We start from the raw sequence: 21,085 nt of genomic DNA on the forward strand, positions 1-21,085 counted from the left end.
CATTAAACTCTAGTGACATAAGACTTTCATTAAACTTTAGTAATAAAAGACTTTCATTAAACTCTAGTGACACAAGACTTTCATTAAAATCTAGTGACACAAGACTTTTATTAAACTCTAGTGATACAAGACTTTTATTAAACTCTAGCAATACAAGAATTTCATTAAACTTTAGTGGTACAAGACTTTCATTAAACTCTAGTGAAATAAGACTTTCATTAAACTCTAGTGATAAAAGACTTTCATTAAACTCTAGTGACACAATACTTTTATTAAACTATAGTGATTCAAGACTTTTATTAAACTCTAGTGACACAAAACTTTTATTAAACTCTAGTGACACAAGACTTTTATTAAACTCTAGTGACACAAGACTTACATTAAACTCTAGTGATAGAAGACTTTTATTAAACTCTAGTGACACAAGACTTTCATTAAACTCTAGTGACACAAGACTTACATTAAACTCTAGTAGTGATAGAAGACTTTCATTAAACTCTAGTGACACAAGACTTTTATTAAACTTTAGTGACACAAGACTTTTATTAAACTCTAGTGACACAAGACTTTCATTAAACTCTAATGACACAAGACTTTTATTAAACTCTAGTGATACAAGACTTTCATTAAACTCTAGTGACACAAGACTTTCATTAAACTCTAGTGACACAAGACTTTTATTAAACTCTAGTGTGACAAGACTTTCATTAAACTCTAGTGACACAATACTTTCATTAAACTCTAGTGATGCAAGAGTTTTATTAAACTCTAATGACACAAAACTTTTATTAAACTCTAGTGACACAAGACTTTCATTAAACTCTAGTGACACAAGACTTACATTAAACTCTAGTGATAGAAGACTTTTATTAAACTCTGGTGATGCAAGACTTTCATTAAACTCTAGTGACACAAGACTTTTATTAAAATCTATTGACACAAGACTTTCATTAAACTCTAGTGACACAATACTTTTATTAAACTATAGTGATTCAAGACTTTTATTAAACTCTAGTGACACAAAACTTTTATTAAACTCTAGTGACACAAGACTTTCATTAAACTCTAGTGACACAAGACTTACATTAAACTCTAGTGATAGAAGACTTTTATTAAACTCTAGTGATACAAGACTTTCATTAAACTCTAGTGACACAAGACTTTTATTAAACTCTAGTGACACAAGACTTTTATTAAACTCTAGTGGCACAAGACTTTTATTAAACTCTAGTGACACAAGACTTTCATTAAACCCTAGTGATACAAGACTTTCATTAAACTCTAGTGATACAAGACTTTTATTAAACTCTAGTGATGCAAGACTTTTATTAAACTCTAGTGACACAAGACTTTTATTAAACTCTAGTGACACAAGACTTTTATTAGGTTCTAGTGAAACAAGATTTTCATTAAATCTAGTAACACACTCTAGTGAGCAGTGTGGAAACACAAATGTTCTTCTTGTTAATAAAAAGAATGTGGTATTGTAAAGTATCTAAAAAGGGCCACTGTGTTGTGTTTACCACTTGTTGTGGTAATAGACAGGCCACGCCATAATCACTCAACTGCAAGCGGTCAGGTTTTACATAGAACTTGATAAAAATCATGATATGGTTATGTTTACAGAATAGCAATGTAAAGTACTACCAGGACTTACTTTACACTGCGATTCAACTCATAAAGAATAGCTATTACATAGATCAGCAACAAACTGATCACAAACTTACGTAGTTTTGTGAGAGAGATTTTGATCTTTGCCCTGATTGTTAGTTGATACCCAAGTGTGCCAACTTGGTCCACTATACTGACCTCATCCTCACCAAAAGCTAAGATTATGTAGCAGTAATTCTTTGTGCACGCTGTCATCTACAGAAAAGTGTTCTAAAATTGTGCAGGGGCCTTTTCTAAAGAGCTTTTTAGAACTCATGCAAAAAGATTTGTGAGTTGGAATTTAGAGACGAAAGCAGGTGTACTCATACATGCATATATGCTATGTATTTGGTGTGCTACAACTATTACCGCTCTGTACTTGGTGCATACTTGGCATTTTATGTGCAATAGAAAAAGGAATTATGAGCGTTGATTCATTGTAAGCCGAGTTTAGATAATCGCAATAATGCTATCAAATAATATGCCATAAACCTGTAAATTTATAAATTATATGATAATATCCTATCAAATGCTACAAATATATATACAAGAACAAGCGGCATAAACAAAGCATATTTATAATAAATTTAAAAACAAAAATTAACATTTTCCAAACAAAAATATTTGCATCGTTTTCTCAGCCAGTGGTGTTCTGGTTGTTGTTTTCGTTTGGAACCATTTCATTTTCTTTTGGCTTTTCAATACTTTCCACAATGTCTTCTGACCTCAACTCTTCTTCCGCAATCCTGAGCTAGTTGATATTAGCGCCTAAACAATGATGTAACCGAGTCATTATTAGTACCATTTTGTTGACAATTTTCAGCTGATAACTTGCTATTATGGGTTCATAAAGGCCAAACAGTGACAGAGTGGCAGTCAAGAAGAGATGTCATTCTATTTTTCAGCTTTTTTCATTTAGTGGCGGTCAAATAAAGGTAGTGTTCAAGTGAAGGGTGGTGCTCTATTTTTCAACCCTTCTCCTAAAGCGACAGTCAAAATAGGTAGCATTCGAATAGAGGTGGCGTTCAAATAGAGGGTTTTCGGTAGTTGTATTTAACTGGCTGGCTAACTTCTTCATGCTTGACTGATTGTGTATGCATCCAGTTAGTGACAGCCCAGCAAGCTGGCCGGCTGTTAGTGAACTCAACTGGCTCTTCTGGCTGGCTTCCACCACAGTGCAATGTACTTGGTGTATCTTTGAGCGCATGACTTGCGATGAACAAAAAGCTACTATAGATGTTCGGTTCCAAGTGAAGGAATTTAGTGATCAGTGCAAATATAAATATTATATAATTATATTAATAAATTTAGTAGTTTAATATTAATAATAAAGTTTAATATAAACTTATATATTTAACAATTGATTTACTGAAGCAAATCAAATATATTTATTTGAAGTTAATAGCACAAGCATAATATATCAAACCATTATCTGCTTCAACCTTCGTTCTTCCTTGACCTCAAAAGCAATAGTGACATCTGATGCAGGAGAATCAAGAAGAATCCTTGTCCAGGTTCCTGGTCTTTTTATAGAACCTACAAGTAAGAATTTATTTCAGAGTTGTTTCCTCAAATAGGAATTCTCGACCATTAAATTTCCTCAGCACTGACGATAATGAATTTGACTACGCATTTGCACGATTTGTTCACATAAAAACTCCGAACTAACCATTTGCATTCTTGACTATAATGAGAATCGTGTCCGTGCTTTCTTCTGAATGCTGGAAAAAGGATTTCATCACACAAGGTTCAAAATCATACTTTTGGCTTAGCAGCCACGCACACTACCATCCGCACACCTCCGCCACCATGCCACATTTCAGAACAATTGTGCGTATACTGATTACACCTGATGAACCCTCATGGCATATTTGACTACTAGGATACTAGGGTTCACAGCATTCGTAAATCTACTCCCAGTGTGGGCATGGTATAATGTCACAGAAAACGCAAAGATGGTGAAGCAAATTTTGTTTGACTTACCAAAATAGATGTGTCCATCTTCAGTAGCAAATGCCATTCTGCCAGAGGGCAGCAAAGACTTGGCGGTTATAACGGAGTCTCCAGGTAGCAACAGCTGACATGCAGCAACAGGCTGAAACTACAGAAAGCAGACATTTGAACATTCAATGTATTTAATACATATAGTATATATATATATATATATATATATATTATATACTATATGTATATGATGCCACTTGCCATTAGCCTGGCACATTGCCAAAGGCTAATTTCAGTAAACGTACTAATAAGAGCGCCGTTACGTTGCGTTGTATTGGGGAGCGGTAGACTATTTGCGCTCACAGAGCAAAAAATGTCACCTAATGAATCCATTACGCTCGCGTGGATCAACTGGTAAAGGATGGGACCGGCAAATGAGAGGGTCCGATATCAAATCTTCCTCAATATGGATTCTTCATTCCAAGATTTTAATAGCTCTAGCGGACATACACAGACATACAAACTTTGAGAAATATATATATATATATAGATGTATATCATTATTCTTACTATTTACTTGGGTAATAGGAAATCTTGTTTTGCAATTGTGATTAGTGTAAATTCTGGCGCATCATGACAAATATTTGGCAACAAGTTTCAAGCATAAAAATTCATGCACGACTTAAGTGGTGATGTTTTTTATGACACGAAATCTAGTAAAGTCCAAATTCAAAAAACTATCACAAATCAAGATTACATAATATGACACATAGGGATTTATTTATAAAATAGTAAAATACTAGTAATCCCACTCAACATGAGATGGATCAAACACAAAGTCCCAATTTTCACTATTCAAATTGTCATCGCAAGGATTCTCTTCTGGAACAATGTTTTTGTTTCAAATTAAATGCTTTTGCCATAGTAACAGCCTACAAGCCCACACTTTGATAATCCATTTAACGCATTCACTGTCATCGGTCCATCCTTTTTTCTTGTACATGAATCACGGTTCCTGACAGAAATCTGTCTTGCGGCAGTGTTTTTTTGTTGACTACCAATTATCAGAAGTGGCAGTTTTGTTCTATTAGCGAGGCGGGTCAATACGATGGTGAAGTGTGGTTTTTTGTGCTCTGGTCTTCACTAGAACTGTTTTCTCTCGTTCTTTTGTTAATTGTTGTACTGTCGATGACACCAAAAGCATGGGCGTTTCTGATAATACCATTTTTTTAAATCATTTTACCAGCTGCGCACCGCATGCCTCCAATGCCGACTGAATTATTCAGATCAAGCAATTTAAGCTTGAGAAGAGCGCGAACTTATACGGAAAATACATATCGAAAGCCAAAATTTTGAAACCAAAATTTAGACCTCGACTCATATACCGGAATTTATGGTATCTGGTCTGTTGACATTCATTATAAAAAATGCATGCAACTTTCAACAACCTGCGTGAGAAACCGGAGTGACAGGCTTGCAACAACTTTTCCCAAGATTAGCCCAGTAATAGTTCGCCTAATCTATTGCGAGCTAGGGCAGATCATAAAAAGGGCTACACAAATGACACGCACAACGACATGCACTAATCTAGTCTATCCTAAACCAGGCAAAATCAAAAATGTATATCATCATGATCAGGTGGTCAATGTGAGAATAAAAAAAAGTTTGTCAAACGCTAGCCTGTGCATTTCTCTACAATTTCCTTTAGCAGAAAACTATACAGTCTGAACTGTAAACATACAATACCTGATGTAAACGTGCTATTATGCTTATGAACCATATGTAGAACTAATATAACCTTAAATTATAACATACTATCATATTTATAAACAGTAAATAGAACTAATATAACCTTAAGTTATAACATACTATCATATTTATAAACAGTAAATAGAACTAATATAACCTTAAGTTATAACATAATATCATATTTATAAACAGTAAATATAACTAATATAACCATAAGTTATAACATAATATCATATTTATAAACAGTACATAGAACTAATATAACTTCAAGGTATAACATACTATCATATTTATAAACAGTAAATAAAACTAATATAACCTTAAGGTATAACATACTATCATATTTATAAACAGTAAATAGAACTAATATAACCTTAAGTTATAACATACTATCATATTTATAAACAGTAAATAGAACTAATATAACCTTAAGTTATAACATACTATCATATTTATAAACAGTAAATAGAACTAATATAACCATAAGTTATAACATACTATCATATTTATAAACAGTAAATAGAACTAATATAACCATAAGTTATAACATACTATCATTTTTATAAACAGTAAATAGAACTAATATAACCATAAGTTATAACATACTATCATATTTATAAACAGTGAATAGAACTAATATAACCTTAAATTATAACATACTATCATATTTATAAACAGTAAATAGAACTAATATACCCTAGGACACTTATATTTCGCTAGTATTTAGTTTCGTGAGTAGCACACAGAGTAAAATTTCGCTGCAACTTAATTTCGCAGCTCTGATGAGTGCGAAAATATAGTGATGTGAAAATAAATACAATGGAACAAACAAATTAGATTCCTCAGGTCCGGTCCTCTCGTAAAAAAAGTTTTTATATTTGCGACTAGTTTGTATTTGTAACCCGCAGGTATAAATGTATGGCAGAAATCGATAATTCAACGTGATCGCTTGCTGCCATTTGTTTCTTGGACTATCAATGACGTCTCGGTCCTTTCCGTCGTGACCGATACGGTACCAATATTAGATCTCAAGTATTTATAGCAAGCGATGGCCATGGCTCGTTTTGAGTTCACTTGCGGGCTGAGAGGATTCCATGTTTACCGAGAATTCTGGACTCCAGACATGGAAGACGTTTTGACAGTATGTTATTAAAAATAGCAGAGAAGGAAGGCAATTACTCATGGAGTTTTTTTTTTGTTAAGGAAACGGATAGTGATTTGATTTAATCGATAAACAAAAATAATTTAATTTATTGCAAAAATTTATCAAACACCATATTAAACAGATTTCAGAAAATCACCATTGGTTTCCTTAACTTTCTAGCAATAAGTTTCCAAAGCTCATAAAATACTTGTATAACTAATCAGCTCCTACAGGTGATAAAACATAGGTGTTGGCAAGTAGACTTGTTAGTTACCAGATCAGATGGGTGTAGACAGCCTAGTCATTACATAGATGCACCAATCACAACCAGAAAGTGAAATGCTGCTCAGGTGTACTTTTTTATCAGTCTGGGCTCGATGTGAAGTGATCAATGATTATTTTCACTAAACTCAACTGTCAAGACAACTTGACATAAAAAGTAAAAAAATAATCATTGACCACAAACATACATAGTAACAACAATATTTGTGTTTTCACAAGATCATTATCACATGCTCTTGGTGTTGTTATTTACAGGTAGAGCTAGAATCAAACAATGGGATAGATCCATTTGCCATTGGAGTGAAGACCCAAGTTAATGGGTGTCTCAGAACGGTTGGTCATCTGCCACGGGAGATTTCACGTCATATGACGTATTTTGTGAAACATGGTGGACTGGTGGAATGTTTTATGCATTCTACTACCATAAAGAAATCTCCAATCCTCCTTGGTAGGCTGGAGATTACCATCAAAGTGTGCACCAGTCACACAATCAAACAATACTTGGATAGGTCAGTGACTGTGAAGGAAACTCAATTATTGTCTATTCCCAATGATAATGCAATATTACCCCTGCCTTAATCGTGACCAACCACTTGTTGCAAATAACACTATCAGTGAATAAGTTTTTATCGTGACGATTTGACAGTTAGCATTTTTATGGCTGTGGGGGGGGGCTGGTGTAAATTTGACATTCAATTTAAACGATACATATAATTTTGCAGAATTAAAGAGCTGCTCCAGCCATCCATTGAAGACTGGAATAAGAAGCAAGCCACTGCCTCACATATTCTTCCTGGTCCTACCAAATCCCTCACAAGGCATGCATCAAGCTCTGATGAAGAAAGCTCCATAACAGCCAGGAGGAGAAAAAGTTCAAAATTGATTGTGTTATCGGATTCAGATTAATTATTTTTACATAAACATATTTTAAACTTATTATATTATATATATTATATTATTAAATTATATTATAATCTTCGAGTAGAACAAAAACCAAAATTTACTTAACCAATTAATAAACAACCAGAATTTCAGTAGAGTTGACCAAGAAACAATTCATGGAAGAATATCATTAGGTCTACTGCTATTCAAGTTTGCGAATGGGTCATCATCTTTGGGGCCTTCACGGACCGCATCAGAAACCCCTGCAGCCTTGAAACCATTGGTGAGAATTTGAGTCTGCTCCGCCAGATTGTAATGGTGGTAAGCCCTCACCATCCACTCACAACTTAGTTCCCTGAGCTGTACTCCCGATTTCAGAATTGTGGTAGCCAAGTCCCCACTGTCATCCTGTGAAAGCGTGTGCTCATACCAGTCATTGAACTGCTTGTTAATAAAATTCTTCAATGACTTGTTCACACTCAAATCCAGCGGCTGTAGGTGGTCTGTGAAACCGGCTGGAACATGTACTACAATAGCATTCAATGATTTGCACTTTTCTTTGAAGGAGGCTGTGAGATGTCCTTTAAACTTATCAAATATGAGCAAACATTTCTGTTCACTACCATGTATCTCCCTCTGGGATTCAATATGTGGTCGGAGAACATGATCTGCATACTCACTCATAGTCTCCTCATTGGACCAATGAGTTGCATTGGCCGTTATATGGAAAGACTGTGGACATGGGAATTTAGGAGTAGAGCGTTTGGTTAATCCTTTGTATATCAGCTGGGGTGGCAAGAAGATTCCACCCATGGTTATTCCTGCTACACATGTGAGATTTCTTTTATCTCCTTTACCGTTGATCGACACACCACTAGAACCTTTAGCAGCCATAGTATATTTCCCTGTTGGAACGTACTCGATGGGGGTCTGATCAAAGTTAACGATCATGTTTGGTGGAATGTTATGAAGATGGCATGCAGAAGCAATTTCATTTGTGAATGAGTGCTTGATTTCCAAAAGCAAGCTCCTAGGAACTTCCAGTTTGCCTGTAGTGGCAGCCCGCTTAGAGAATCCCATCCTTCTGAAGAGTGAGGCAGCCCACCCTTTGCCCAACACATACTTATGCTCATTCGAAGGATCTTTTTTCTTAATCAGTCTATGCGCTATTCCAATTACAGTGCGGGTGTTGATGACTCCACCCTTCTCTCTGAGCTTTGTCACAAGCTCCTTTACCTCTCCGTCATAAGTGCCAAGATTAAGTGGTCTGCCTGCCTAAAAAATGCAGACCGTTCATAATATATTTTATAACAAAAAACACACTTGACAGCTACATCTGTAACAATGAAAGCGTGCTAGCATTTAGGCCAAAACTGGCCCATACTAGAGGGGTGGAGGTGCGGGCATGCCCAGGCTAGGAGTGGCGGATAAGTTTTACTACCACCTCGTAGGTAGTACACAGTGACAATTAAGCCAATATGACATGGTGACAAGGAGGTAATGTGAATGTTTACTTGTGATATACATCAAAGATATTGTTTTGGAATACAAGAATTCGTATAAAAAAACCTTCGCTTCTGATAGTGTTTTAATGGTGTGAACACTCTCATCAAAATTAGCCCCATTTTCTCGCTGTAGTTTCTTCTTCGTGTTCTCGTATAAACCCCGCCATGTTCTTATTGTTGCACCTGGAATATGGGGGTATTTGAGCTGCGTGGCCTTCACAGTGTTTGCTGCAGCAAATCTCCCTACCATGGTCCTGAACTCTGGTGTGTACTGCTTGTAACTTCCCCTTTTATTTGTGTAGAGTGAAGGATCAGCAAGCTACAAAACAAATGAGTGCTTAGAATGTTAACTAAATAATTACCTTGTAATTAATTACCTTAACTAGCTAATTAATTAATATGTTAACTAAATAATTTATGTAGTTGCTATACCAACTCCACTAAAAAAAAATCAAATACAGTACATGTCTCATAAAAAAGAAAATAGATAACAACCAACATCACAACCAGAACTGTATAACATGGTTGGACCTGGTGAGGGTTGTTATCGTTTTTGGTTGGCAGTAAAATTCATCACTACAATAAGTATTATGACTTCACCTACCAGACTTTCATCCTCATCAGTTACAAATTCGGTGACTAAACTGATATCATCATCTTCTTCGTTTGTCTTGGCTTTTCCAAAAAAACTTGTTATCTTAATTTGCTTTGCCATGCTGCTCATTCGGTGTATTAACGAATTTACTAGAAATTTCCCAATGAGCTCAATCACACACAAAATTATCTGCATTTCTAATATCACGATTTTGTTGTGGCTATCAATGAACTACAGGGCCGTATTCCCTTGGACAGCTGGCCGGCTAAGACGCCCCAACTTTTTAGGAATTTCATAGTCCAACGGCTATAGAAAGGTTTTTATCGCTGTAGAATATCACTTTATTCGAAGCCATAGATACAAACATCAACTTTTAGTAGTTCTTAGTCGTCATTATTATCTTCATCAGCGGGAAAATATTCTTGTTAACGACTTTTATAAAGGTTTGCAAAATATCAAGTTTTACCAAACATCTGCTTGCCCATATCCTACTTAATGAACTTGAAATAAAATCGGCAAAAATGATCTTTGTTAAAACGCTTAAAAGAAAAAGATGTCTTCTTTCTGAGCTTTTTAACTGCATACAAGTTTTGCCTGTTTTAATTTTAAAACGTTTCGTCAGTCACATCAGCTAAAACAAAGCAAGTCTCAAAAAATAGAAAAATGTTGATACTTGCCAATAAAAATTTTTAAAACTTCACGTGAGAGGCCCGGCTGAGGCCCTACATAAGAAAAACCTGTTGGGAGCTTACAGCACCCCCCCCCCTCCTTCTCCACACCCCAGATGTTCATAACTAGTCGTCTAACATTAGCCCCCCAACTTGCAACCAGTGAATACAGGCCTGTGTAGAACATAGCTATTTAATTTCGAATTTTCGCTAGTTCGTTATGATAGTTTAGTTTCGCGCATGAATTTTTCGCGTGATGATGACTCCGCGAAAACGCGAAAGTTAGATGCCGCGAATACTTAAGTGTCCTAGGGTAACCATAAGTTATAACATACTATCATATTTATAAACAGTGAATAGAACTAATATAACCTTAAATTATAACATACTATCATATTTATAAACAGTGAATAGAACTAATATAACCATAAGTTATAACATAATATCATATTTATAAACAGTAAATAGAACTAATATAACCTTAAGGTATAACATACTATCATATTTATAAACAGTGAATAGAACTAATATAACCATAAGTTATAACATACTATCATATTTATAAACAGTAAATAGAACTAATATAACCTTAAGGTATAACATACTATCATATTTATAAACAGTAAATAGAATTAATATAACCTTAAGTTATAACATACTATCATATTTATAAACAGTAAATAGAACTAATATAACCTTAAGTTATAACATACTATCATATTTATAAACAGTAAATGGAACTAATATAGCCTTAAGTTATAACATACTATCATATTTATAAACAGTAAATAGAACTAGTATAACTGATATCTTTATGTTACGACGCCATAACAAGGATTACCAGTAGCTCCTCTGAATCACCATTTTTAGTTAGCTCCATGATTGTGTGGTTCTTTGGCTGAACAATGTGGAGGTGTTCTTCATCATTTAGTGACATGAAGAGTATTGGCTTTTCATTCTGGAATCTAGAAGAAGTTAAACAATAATTTGACTACGTTTCTCTGCAGCTGGATAAAGATATTGTGGCAGTATAGAACAACCTGTCTAAGGTAGTTTATGAAGTGTTTTGTTAATACTCCAGTTAATAATATAAGTATATGTTACAAATTACAAATTCTGTGATACACAGATTTCACTTAAGTTCAGTTAAAGAATGTATTTGCAGTGTTCGTAGAAGTTAGTGAGTTAGAGCAAACTATGTAGTTTGCTTAGATGTTGAAAGTAATCAATGCTAAACATTAGCATTCCTCTCTTAAACCAGGCCACCTGCATAGTTCACAAGGCGTACAGGACTTCAATAATTTCTGTACAGTAACTAAATTGTCTCACTACAAAATTTTAGCAATAAATAGTTCATAAAAAGTTATTAAAAGTGTTTGCTAACTCAAAGTAGTGTTATGTTTTTAATAAAGCACTGAGATTTGAATCAGGAAGGTGTGCTCTCATTCATTTATGTGTTTGACCAAAATTAGTTTGGGTTATACTAAAATTATTCTTAACCAATGACGACGAAAATGAAAAATGACACTACTAGTATAGATGCAAATAAAACAACTGCCATTAAATACCACGGTAAACTTCAAGCAAAACTGAGCAACACATTCTCAAAAGTACGGCAACAACATCTAAATAACTGCACATCGCAAATAAACTCGACTGTACAATGGAATAGGCAATATACATAAGTTTACCTCGGAATATTCATAGTTACAAACTGTCAAAAGTGTGAAGCTGGAAACAAAAACAGACTAGAGTGGTAGGTGCTTGTGATTTAGTAATACACAGCAAGACAAGGTATAAGCAACAATTTCCAGAGCAGAAATAACTACAAGTAAAACATACAAAAAAAGTACATAAAATGTATGAAATATAATATAAAGTTAAGCTCTTAAAACCGTGACTCACTTGCAGAGCAGTGTCTGACTTGTGATATCAAACACGAGTAGCCCATCATGAGCATTACCATGCACAAATATGGCTGTCACCTCGCGTGACGGGATCAACCAAACCTCTAGACTTTGTATCACCATCTCCTCATGACCAGCAATTTGACGACAATCAATTACCTTGTCAATTTCAAATCGCTCCACTATAAATAAAAATTAAATATCAACTAACAAATAATAACACTGACAATCAAATAATAACACTGACAAACAAATAATAACTCTGATAATCAAATAATAACACTGATAATCAAATAATAACACTAATAATCGAATAGTAACACTGAAAATCAAATAATAACCCTGATAATCAAATAATAACACTGATTATCAAATAATAACACTGGTAATCAAATAACACTGATAATCAAATAACACTGATAATCAAATAATGACACATATAATCAAATAAAGATCTTCAAAAGTTACCGAAATATTCTTACAATTCGATAAAAAATAACTGTTAGTAACGAAAATCCCTTGACCATCTCATTACAAAAAGAAAAATGTTAACGCTATAGTAGAGCTGCTGCGCATAATTTATTATTTCATAGAGTACTGATGAAAACATAAGTTTGAGAACATAAGTCAGGTCAGGCATTAGCTCGCCTGCTACTGGTAATCCATTAAACCTGGTACTACCTGTTGCATGGGTCGGACCGTTTGGCGACTAAACCAGTGGCCCCTATTCTCGTGACTGAATTGGGGATGGTATAGCTGGTCATCCAGGTTTAACTAAACGCAATATCTGTCAAAGGCCTGCGGACACTCCAGCTGGTGCCTTGTGGCAGCACCAAAGGGCGGCGATAAATAGACTTATCATGCAGCCAGCCACTGCAGCAGAAAGGGAATGCAACATGTCTCGACCTGTTCCTGCCCGTTGAATAACGTTCTGGACTGCCGAGAAAGCGTCCTTGGTAAGGTGAAAGCCAAGGATCATGTAGCTTTTCGCAAAGCAATTCTATGAAATATGGCAATGATTACAGACTCTCATACCGGCTCGACCGTCGCCCGGGTTAAAAAGGTTCACGCTGGTTTGCTCTCGCTCCAGCAGCCAGTGAAAAGTCAGCTAGGAGGCAAGAAGAAACAGAAGATTCTGTGGATAGCGGAATAGATTGTTTGAACACTGATGGACAGAGCAGGCTCAAAAAGACCTGAAAGGCAAATGGCACTCGTAGCTAAAGAACTAAGCAGGTACAACATCGACATTGTCACTCTGAGTGAAACTCTATTGGCTAATCATGGCAGCATGGTAGATCACGGATATACATTTGTGTGGAGAAGGTGGAGAAGAAAAAAGAGATTCTGATATGGGACTTGCGATTAAAAATGCAATCGTCGGTAGGCTTGAACAGGAACCATCACCAGTTAGCGACAGAATTACGTGCATGAGAATGCCCTTCCAGAAGAGTGCCTGTATGACAAAAGTGAGTGCCTACGCTCCAACGATGATCAACACGGACGAGCAAAAGGAAATCTACAACAAGCTTAAAAAAACATTAAAAGAAGTGCCCACTACAGATAAGCGGATCATAGCTGGTGACTTCAATGTTAGAGTTGGGACTGAAACCGAAAACTGGGCTCGAGTAATTGGGAAAAACGATAGCGGAAAATGCAACTCTAGCAGAGAACTATTACTGGCATTGTGCTCGGAGCACAGTCTTGACATCACAAACACTGTCTTCAAGCACAAGAAACCTCATCAAACTACATGGATGCACCCTCGATCAAAGCATTGGCACCTGTTGGACTATGTGATAACAAGAAATAAAATCTAAAAGACATATAGGACACCAGAGCAATGCAAGGTGCTGAATGTGGAACCGATAACAACATGATGTTATCCAAAGTTGCATTCTCACCAAAAAGACCTACAAGGAACGTTAAAGGGAAGCCACCTGTAAAGTTAAATGTGAAGAGCCTAAGAAACCAGGTTGTAATTCAAGGGTTTCAAGATTAGATGAATGAGATCATAAACTACACTACTGATGAACGATTAAGCATTGAAGATAAATGGGACGAGCTGAAGAAGTTGGCTTACACAACAGCTGCTGATGTTTTAGGGAAACCAGTGAGAAACATCAAGACTGGTTTGATGAGAGTGATGCTTAGCTCAACACATCGCTTGAAGAACGCAACAAGGCAAAAGCACGAAATTTACAGCGGAGCACTCGTGCTAACACCGAACGACTTACCAAGGCTGGAAGTGATATTCAAAAATACACTCGAGATATGAAGTCTAAATGATGGGAGGAGAAAGCAGAGGGTTTACAACTGGCAGCTGACTAAAATGATATGCAAGCATTCTACATGTACAACTGCCTGAAAAAGTGTACGGCCCACAGAAAGGAGAATTCGCTGAACTTACTTCACAGGATAGCAATACAGCATTGAAAGATAAGGATGAGATCTTGAAGAGATTTGCAGAACATTTCCAACAGCTCACAAATTTACCTAGAACAGTGGATCAAGGAGCACTGGAAAACTTACCAAACTTGATGACCAATAGAAGCTTGGATAACACACCTAGTTGCGAGGAAGTTTCAGTGGCAATAGCCACTACTAGAGAAAACAAGGCTCTCGGTGGGCGTGGAATCACTCCAGAAGTCTGGAGATATGGTGGATTAAACCTAAAAGAGTGGCTGTACAAGCTGATTGTTGACATCTGGAAATCAGAGCAAATGCCTCAAGACTGGAAGAATGCTAACATTGTGCCTATTTTTAAAAAGGGTAGTAGGAAAGAATGTGGGAACTATAGAGACTTCTCTCTCTCTCATCGGTTGCAGGAAAGATAATGGCTCGTATCATCTTAAATAAAATAAACGCGAAGATCTCACCAAACATTCTGCCTGAGACCCAAAGTGGTTTCCAAAGCAACAGGAGTACTATCGACATGGTCTTCAGCCTGAGACAAGTTCAAGAAAAATGTACAGAACAGAACATGGAATTGTATGCTGTATTCAAAGACTTCACAAAAGCTTTTGATACAGTATCAAAGGAAGGTCTCTGGTGTAAACTGAAGAAGTTTGGCAGCACGGATAAAATTATAAACTTGATACAAGCTCTTCATGATGGTACAGAAGCCAAAGTAGTACAGAGCAAAGCCGCTTCTCAAGGATTCACAGTAACAAACAGTGTGAAGCAAGGGTGGGTTCTAGCTCCAACATTGTTTTCACTTTATCTCACTGCAATGCTCCACGTCGCATTCAAAGACATTCATGAAGGAATTTACATACAGACAAGGCATGATGCTGACCTTTTCAATGTATCCCAGTTTAAGGTAGACAAGCACCACCAGATACCTCGTAGGAGAAATGCTCTCTGCCGACGATAGTGCACTGGTGGCGCATTGTGCTACTGACATACAACTACTGGTGGAGAGATTCTCATGGGAAGCAGCTATGTTCAGCCTGAAGATTAACATCAAAAAAACAGAATGCTTGTATCAACGAATCAAGCTCCTCCATTCCCTCCTGAGCCTTGTGGATTTCTACAGGTGATTCGATGATTTTTACAAAAACCAAAAGCCGATCGTTCAGACAAGACTTCATTTATCTAGACAGTAATCCTTTCAGCACTGTACTGGAAGGATCTGCAGAGCCTCTTCTACCAGACAGGGGCAGTGCAATCTATATGGGCTGCCCCTACAATTGGTAAGTCTTATAAAAATGTCTAAAACTAAGGGTAGAACCCAATCAATGAAGGATGAAGATATGGCCTTCATCCATGAAAAGCTGGACAAGATTTTAGACAGAATGAAGATGTTTGACGAGCGCTTACGCAAACTTGAAAATGGACTTCATACAGTAAGTAACCCAGAAGCAATCAGATTTCGAGAAAACATTGGAGTTTATTGATGGCAAATCGGAGGACCACATCAAATCTACTGCAACTACAACTACTAATAATGAGACAGAAACTCTAACCAAACTTGAACACCAGGAAAGAGCCAAAACCGTGATAGTAAATGGCATACCACATAAACCAAATGATAATATCATGGCAGCCCTGGATAGCATTGGTCAAAAGATCTCGCATGCTATTGTGCCAACCGATATTGATAATGTCATTCGGATAAAAAACTCTGATCGCGTCATGGTCAAATTCAGCCATACACACAAACGAAATTCATTCATAAAAGCTTTCAAAGAAAACCCTCAATCAACTTCATGCCTTGGTTTCAAACATCCACACATTCAACAAATTTATATCAACAATTACCTGACCCCTGCCCAAGCCAAGTTATTCTACAAAACCAGGAAATTCAAGAAAGAACATAACTACAAGTTTGCCTGGACCGCCAACCAAAATATATACTTAAGAAAGACTAGTGATTCTCCCCTGATTCACATCAACTGTGAAGACGATCCTAAGCATCTAGAATAAACCATGCCCTGAAAGTCATTGATTAGATAATTCTCTGGATATTATGAATCCGAGTATCACATGTGCAAACTACATGATTGATCAATTGGACCCTATTATGTTGGACTCAATTTTCATCCTTAATGCTAATGTACAAAGTCTACGGAAGAAATTTCAGAAATTGGACACTATGAATTCTTTACTCCCCAAACTTTTTGATGTCTTATGTTTAACTGAAACTTTTATTTATGACAATGAAACATCTTACTTTCACCTACCTAACTATTTTTTACAGGTGATCAGAGACCAGATCGAGCTGGAGGAGTTGGAGCCTACATACGCAGTGGCATAGATGACAACATTGAAAACCGCGAAATAAAATTTACAGGCTCGGAAGCAACTTGAAACTGGCCTCACTCTCTTAATCATCTATCGACAACCATCCTCAAACAGATTAGAATTCTTAGATGAGCTGGATAAATTTCTTGAAAATGAAGGTGGAATAAAACAGATCGTACAGGAGATATCAATATTGACATTTTAAAATCTACTCAGGTGAGTAGATTGTATAATAACATTTTAGCGCATTCCAACTATCTCCATACTATCACTATTCCTACTCGCATCAAAACCTGTCTTGACCACATTATCATAAACGTTGACAATTTTTCCATACAGAGTGGTACCATTCATACTGACATAAGTGACCATTTGCCAACTTTTATTGCTCTGCACCCCACCAACTTCAGACCACATTCCTCAGACAATCATTCGTATCATCGCTCTTTCAAAACCAATGACAAACAAGCTTTTACTTCTGATCTTTTTAACACCAACTGGCACTCAATATATGAAACAAACTCTACTGAAACAAAGTATAACACTTTCTTAGACATCTTTGAAACAATTTCCAACAAGCATGCTCCTTTCATTAATACCCCTTCATCACCCGATCACACAACTAACAAAAAACTTTGGATTTTAGCTCGTATATACACTGTACGAGCTTATTTTAAAGCGAGACTACCTCTACTGTCAAACACTCAACTCACCACTTAACTCAAAGTTAAAATTCGTTATAAAAAATTAAGGAATCAAATAACCATGGAGCTCCGCAATGCCAAATCAAACTATTTTGAATCCCTAATAAAAAGTGCTTCTGGGCCTAAACACCTCCGGCAAATCTTAAATAATGGGATTGGCAAAACTAAATCATCATCATCAGCCCCAAAATCTATAATACACGATGAAAAAGAACTGACTACAGAGATTGCTATAGCCAACACCTTTAATAACTATTTTACTTCTATTGGTTCGTCCCTGGCACAACATTTTGAAAAGTTTTATCGTAATCCAGTAGAGCTAACGCAAAGGCTATCAACTTAAAGTTTAACTTTCAAATTATCGCAAATCGGCGTCAATGATGTAACCAAGCTTCTAAAAAAGGTTAATCCAGCCAAAGCAACCAGATTTGACAACATTCCATCAAAATTAATTAATGATGCAGCAGAAGCTATTGCTCCTGTAATAACTGACATTTTAAACTTCAGCTTAACAACTTCTCAAGCACCAGGTAAAATGAAAATAGCTAAAGTAAAACCCTTGTTTAAAAAGAGCACAAATAAAATTTGCTCTAATTACAAACCCATTAGTTTGCTACCAGTGCTAAGTAAGATAATTGAAAAAGCTGTAAATAAATGGATTATGGAATACCTTGAGGGTAATTTACTGCTTAACGATGGGCAATATGGTTTTAGGAGAAAGCGCAGCATCAAGGATGCACTAATTAAATTGACTAACAATGTTTTAAAATCCTTAAACGATGGTAAATATGTTCTTGGCATCTTTCTAAATTTTAGTAAAGCTTTTGACACAATAGATTATAACATATTGTACTCAAAACTCCACGATCTTAATTTTGACATCATCGCAATTAACTGGATCAAAAGCTATCTAACTAAATGTAAACAACACACTATTACTGGTAACATTTTATCTTAAATACTAGATTTAACGTGTGGTGTACCTCAAGGTTCCAGCCTTGGTCCAACTCTTTTTTTAATTTACATAAATGATTTAACACATGTCACCAACATTTTCACACCTTTGCTCTATGCAGATGACACTAATCTCTTTTTCAAATCCTCTAACATCAACGAGCACATAGATTGTTTAAATAACGAACTTCTTGCTATTCAAAGCTGGTGCAGTTTTAACAAACTCACCCTAAATGTTGATCAGACTAATTTCGTGTTATTAAAAAATCCCCAAAATAAATTTCATCTAGCTAACACTCATCCCATTTTCATTTTCAACAAACCAATCTGTCAGACACATCACACTAAATTCTTAGGTTTTTTTATTGATTCTAGTCTCACCTGGAAAAAAACACATTGAATATTTACTAAAACAAGCGAGACCCTTATCAGGTTTACTCTACCGCACATCTGAATATTTACCCCACTAACATCTGCTTTTATTATACAATTCCATGAAAAATTCCAAACTTTCATATTGCATCGAGGCATGGGGCAATGCACCTCCCACCCATCTTACGAATTTAATAGCACTTCAAAAGCGCATGATAAGGACTATTCACAAAAAAACCCGCCTCACCCACACCAAACCTCTTTTCAAATCATCATCCATACTACCTATCAGTTCACTATATTCATACAACATTATACTTTTAGCCTATCAAGAATTTTATTGTAATTACATCCCTCGCACAATATATCAAACCCGATACTCAAATTCCCATCTAAATCTCCCACAATCTTCTTCCCGTGCAGGCCATCGCAGGGTAAATTTCCAACAAGCCATTTTTTGGAACCAACTCCCTAAGATTAATAAAAGCATAAAGAAGGTGGCCGGTTTCAAAAGAGAACTTAGGTTGCATCTTCTAACAGGTGAATGAAACCTAATTACCCATAAAAATTGACGTTGATTACACGATGACGACAAGCCCAAAGCCACAACTAGCTATGCTATTGTGTATTATTGGCTTCATCACTCTTCCAGCTTTTTTCTTTTGTTTAACTAATTTTGTTGATGAAAATAAATCACAAAACAAACAAAAAAACTCCTCCAGGATTGACAAGGAACTTCGGAACAGAATGGGAAAAGCAAGCGGTGCTTTTGGCAAACTCCGGGGCAAGCTGTGGAACAACACCGATGTTTCCAAAAAAGCAAAGTGTAAAGTCTACAGAGCAGTAATACTATCAACATTACTCTATGGATCAGAAAGCTGGATAGTATACAGGACTCAGGTAAAGAAACTACATGCGTACATGATGAGACAGCTGACTGACATTATGAGGATAAAGTGGTCCAACAACGTTACAAACGAAAAAGCTCTTAGACGTGCTAGCCTACCTTCAATGGCCGACATCCTTGTCAAGAAGAACCTTCGATGGATTGGCCATGTACACAGGATGGAGAAAGACCGACTCCCCAGACAACTGCTCTACTCACAGCTCTGTGAGGGAAGGAGAAATCGGAGAAGGCCTAGACTCAGATTCAAGGATGTAGCGAAACGCAATATGTTTTGGAGAAACATGCGAACAACATGTTGGCAAACAACAGCAAACAACAGACTGTCTTGGAGAGCCGCAATCAAAACAAAGCCAAAGCCATAGTACGGTCTTAGTCGCTTTGACTGACTGCAAGAGAGAGACTGATGAAAACAATATAATAACTATGATAACTAGAAACAAATCAGGACTTAGACAATGACATATTTATCATATTCATGGACATAAATACATCAATCAATAGTAAACAGGAGTCTTAGAGACTTACACGAGAAAATGTAAATCTTGGGAATGATTCTGGTGGTCGCCACAACTTCTGTTGGATTGTTCATGGGCTCGTAAGCAGCCACAAGATGAAAGGAGTCGCCTTTGTGAAGGTCTGGTGGTGTGTATCTCATCTTTATACTGCCATCTGTCAAGATAACTTCACGAGTTGATTTTCTATAGACTGTACAGAGCTCAATACTAGATGACTAGTTCAGCGTTATTTTTCATACTTTATGTCTTTCACTCGCTTCACTCTTCATCCTTTAGTTCCTATATGTATGTACTATATGAATGCCTGGCATTGCACGGGTAATAAAAAAACAGTTGAAAATAGTGGCAGGTATGTAGTTGCCATTGGCTAATTTGAATAATTTAAAGCTAGTATATTGCTAAACTTACTATAATAAGACATCTCTAGTGATGTTACGCATCTCACAGCACCGCTATGCATATTTTAACTTATGCAATGAGTATATGCACGATTAATCCAATTTATTACAAGTAGCCCGTGTAGCGTAATGGGAACGCTTGCTGCCTCCAAAACTGGTGGTTCTG

General features: G+C 36.2%; 1 protein-coding gene across 1 annotated transcript in view; it reads right to left on the bottom strand.

Moving 5' to 3' along the window:
- LOC137407925 (uncharacterized) overlaps positions 1 to 21,085 on the bottom strand; it is a 55,441-nt gene that overhangs the window by 20,197 nt on the left and 14,159 nt on the right. Inside the window, exons 11-18 of the mRNA XM_068094309.1 lie at positions 20,532 to 20,675; positions 12,325 to 12,508; positions 11,261 to 11,384; positions 9,254 to 9,475; positions 7,901 to 8,926; positions 3,634 to 3,751; positions 3,077 to 3,186; positions 1,728 to 1,866 (exon numbers count right to left, since the gene is read on the bottom strand). Coding sequence (XP_067950410.1) covers positions 1,728 to 1,866; positions 3,077 to 3,186; positions 3,634 to 3,751; positions 7,901 to 8,926; positions 9,254 to 9,475; positions 11,261 to 11,384; positions 12,325 to 12,508; positions 20,532 to 20,675 — 2,067 coding nt within the window. The remainder of the gene's footprint in view (positions 1 to 1,727; positions 1,867 to 3,076; positions 3,187 to 3,633; positions 3,752 to 7,900; positions 8,927 to 9,253; positions 9,476 to 11,260; positions 11,385 to 12,324; positions 12,509 to 20,531; positions 20,676 to 21,085) is intronic.

This window comes from Watersipora subatra, chromosome 11, assembly GCF_963576615.1.
Source record: "Watersipora subatra chromosome 11, tzWatSuba1.1, whole genome shotgun sequence".
Lineage (NCBI taxonomy): Eukaryota > Metazoa > Bryozoa > Gymnolaemata > Cheilostomatida > Watersiporidae > Watersipora > Watersipora subatra.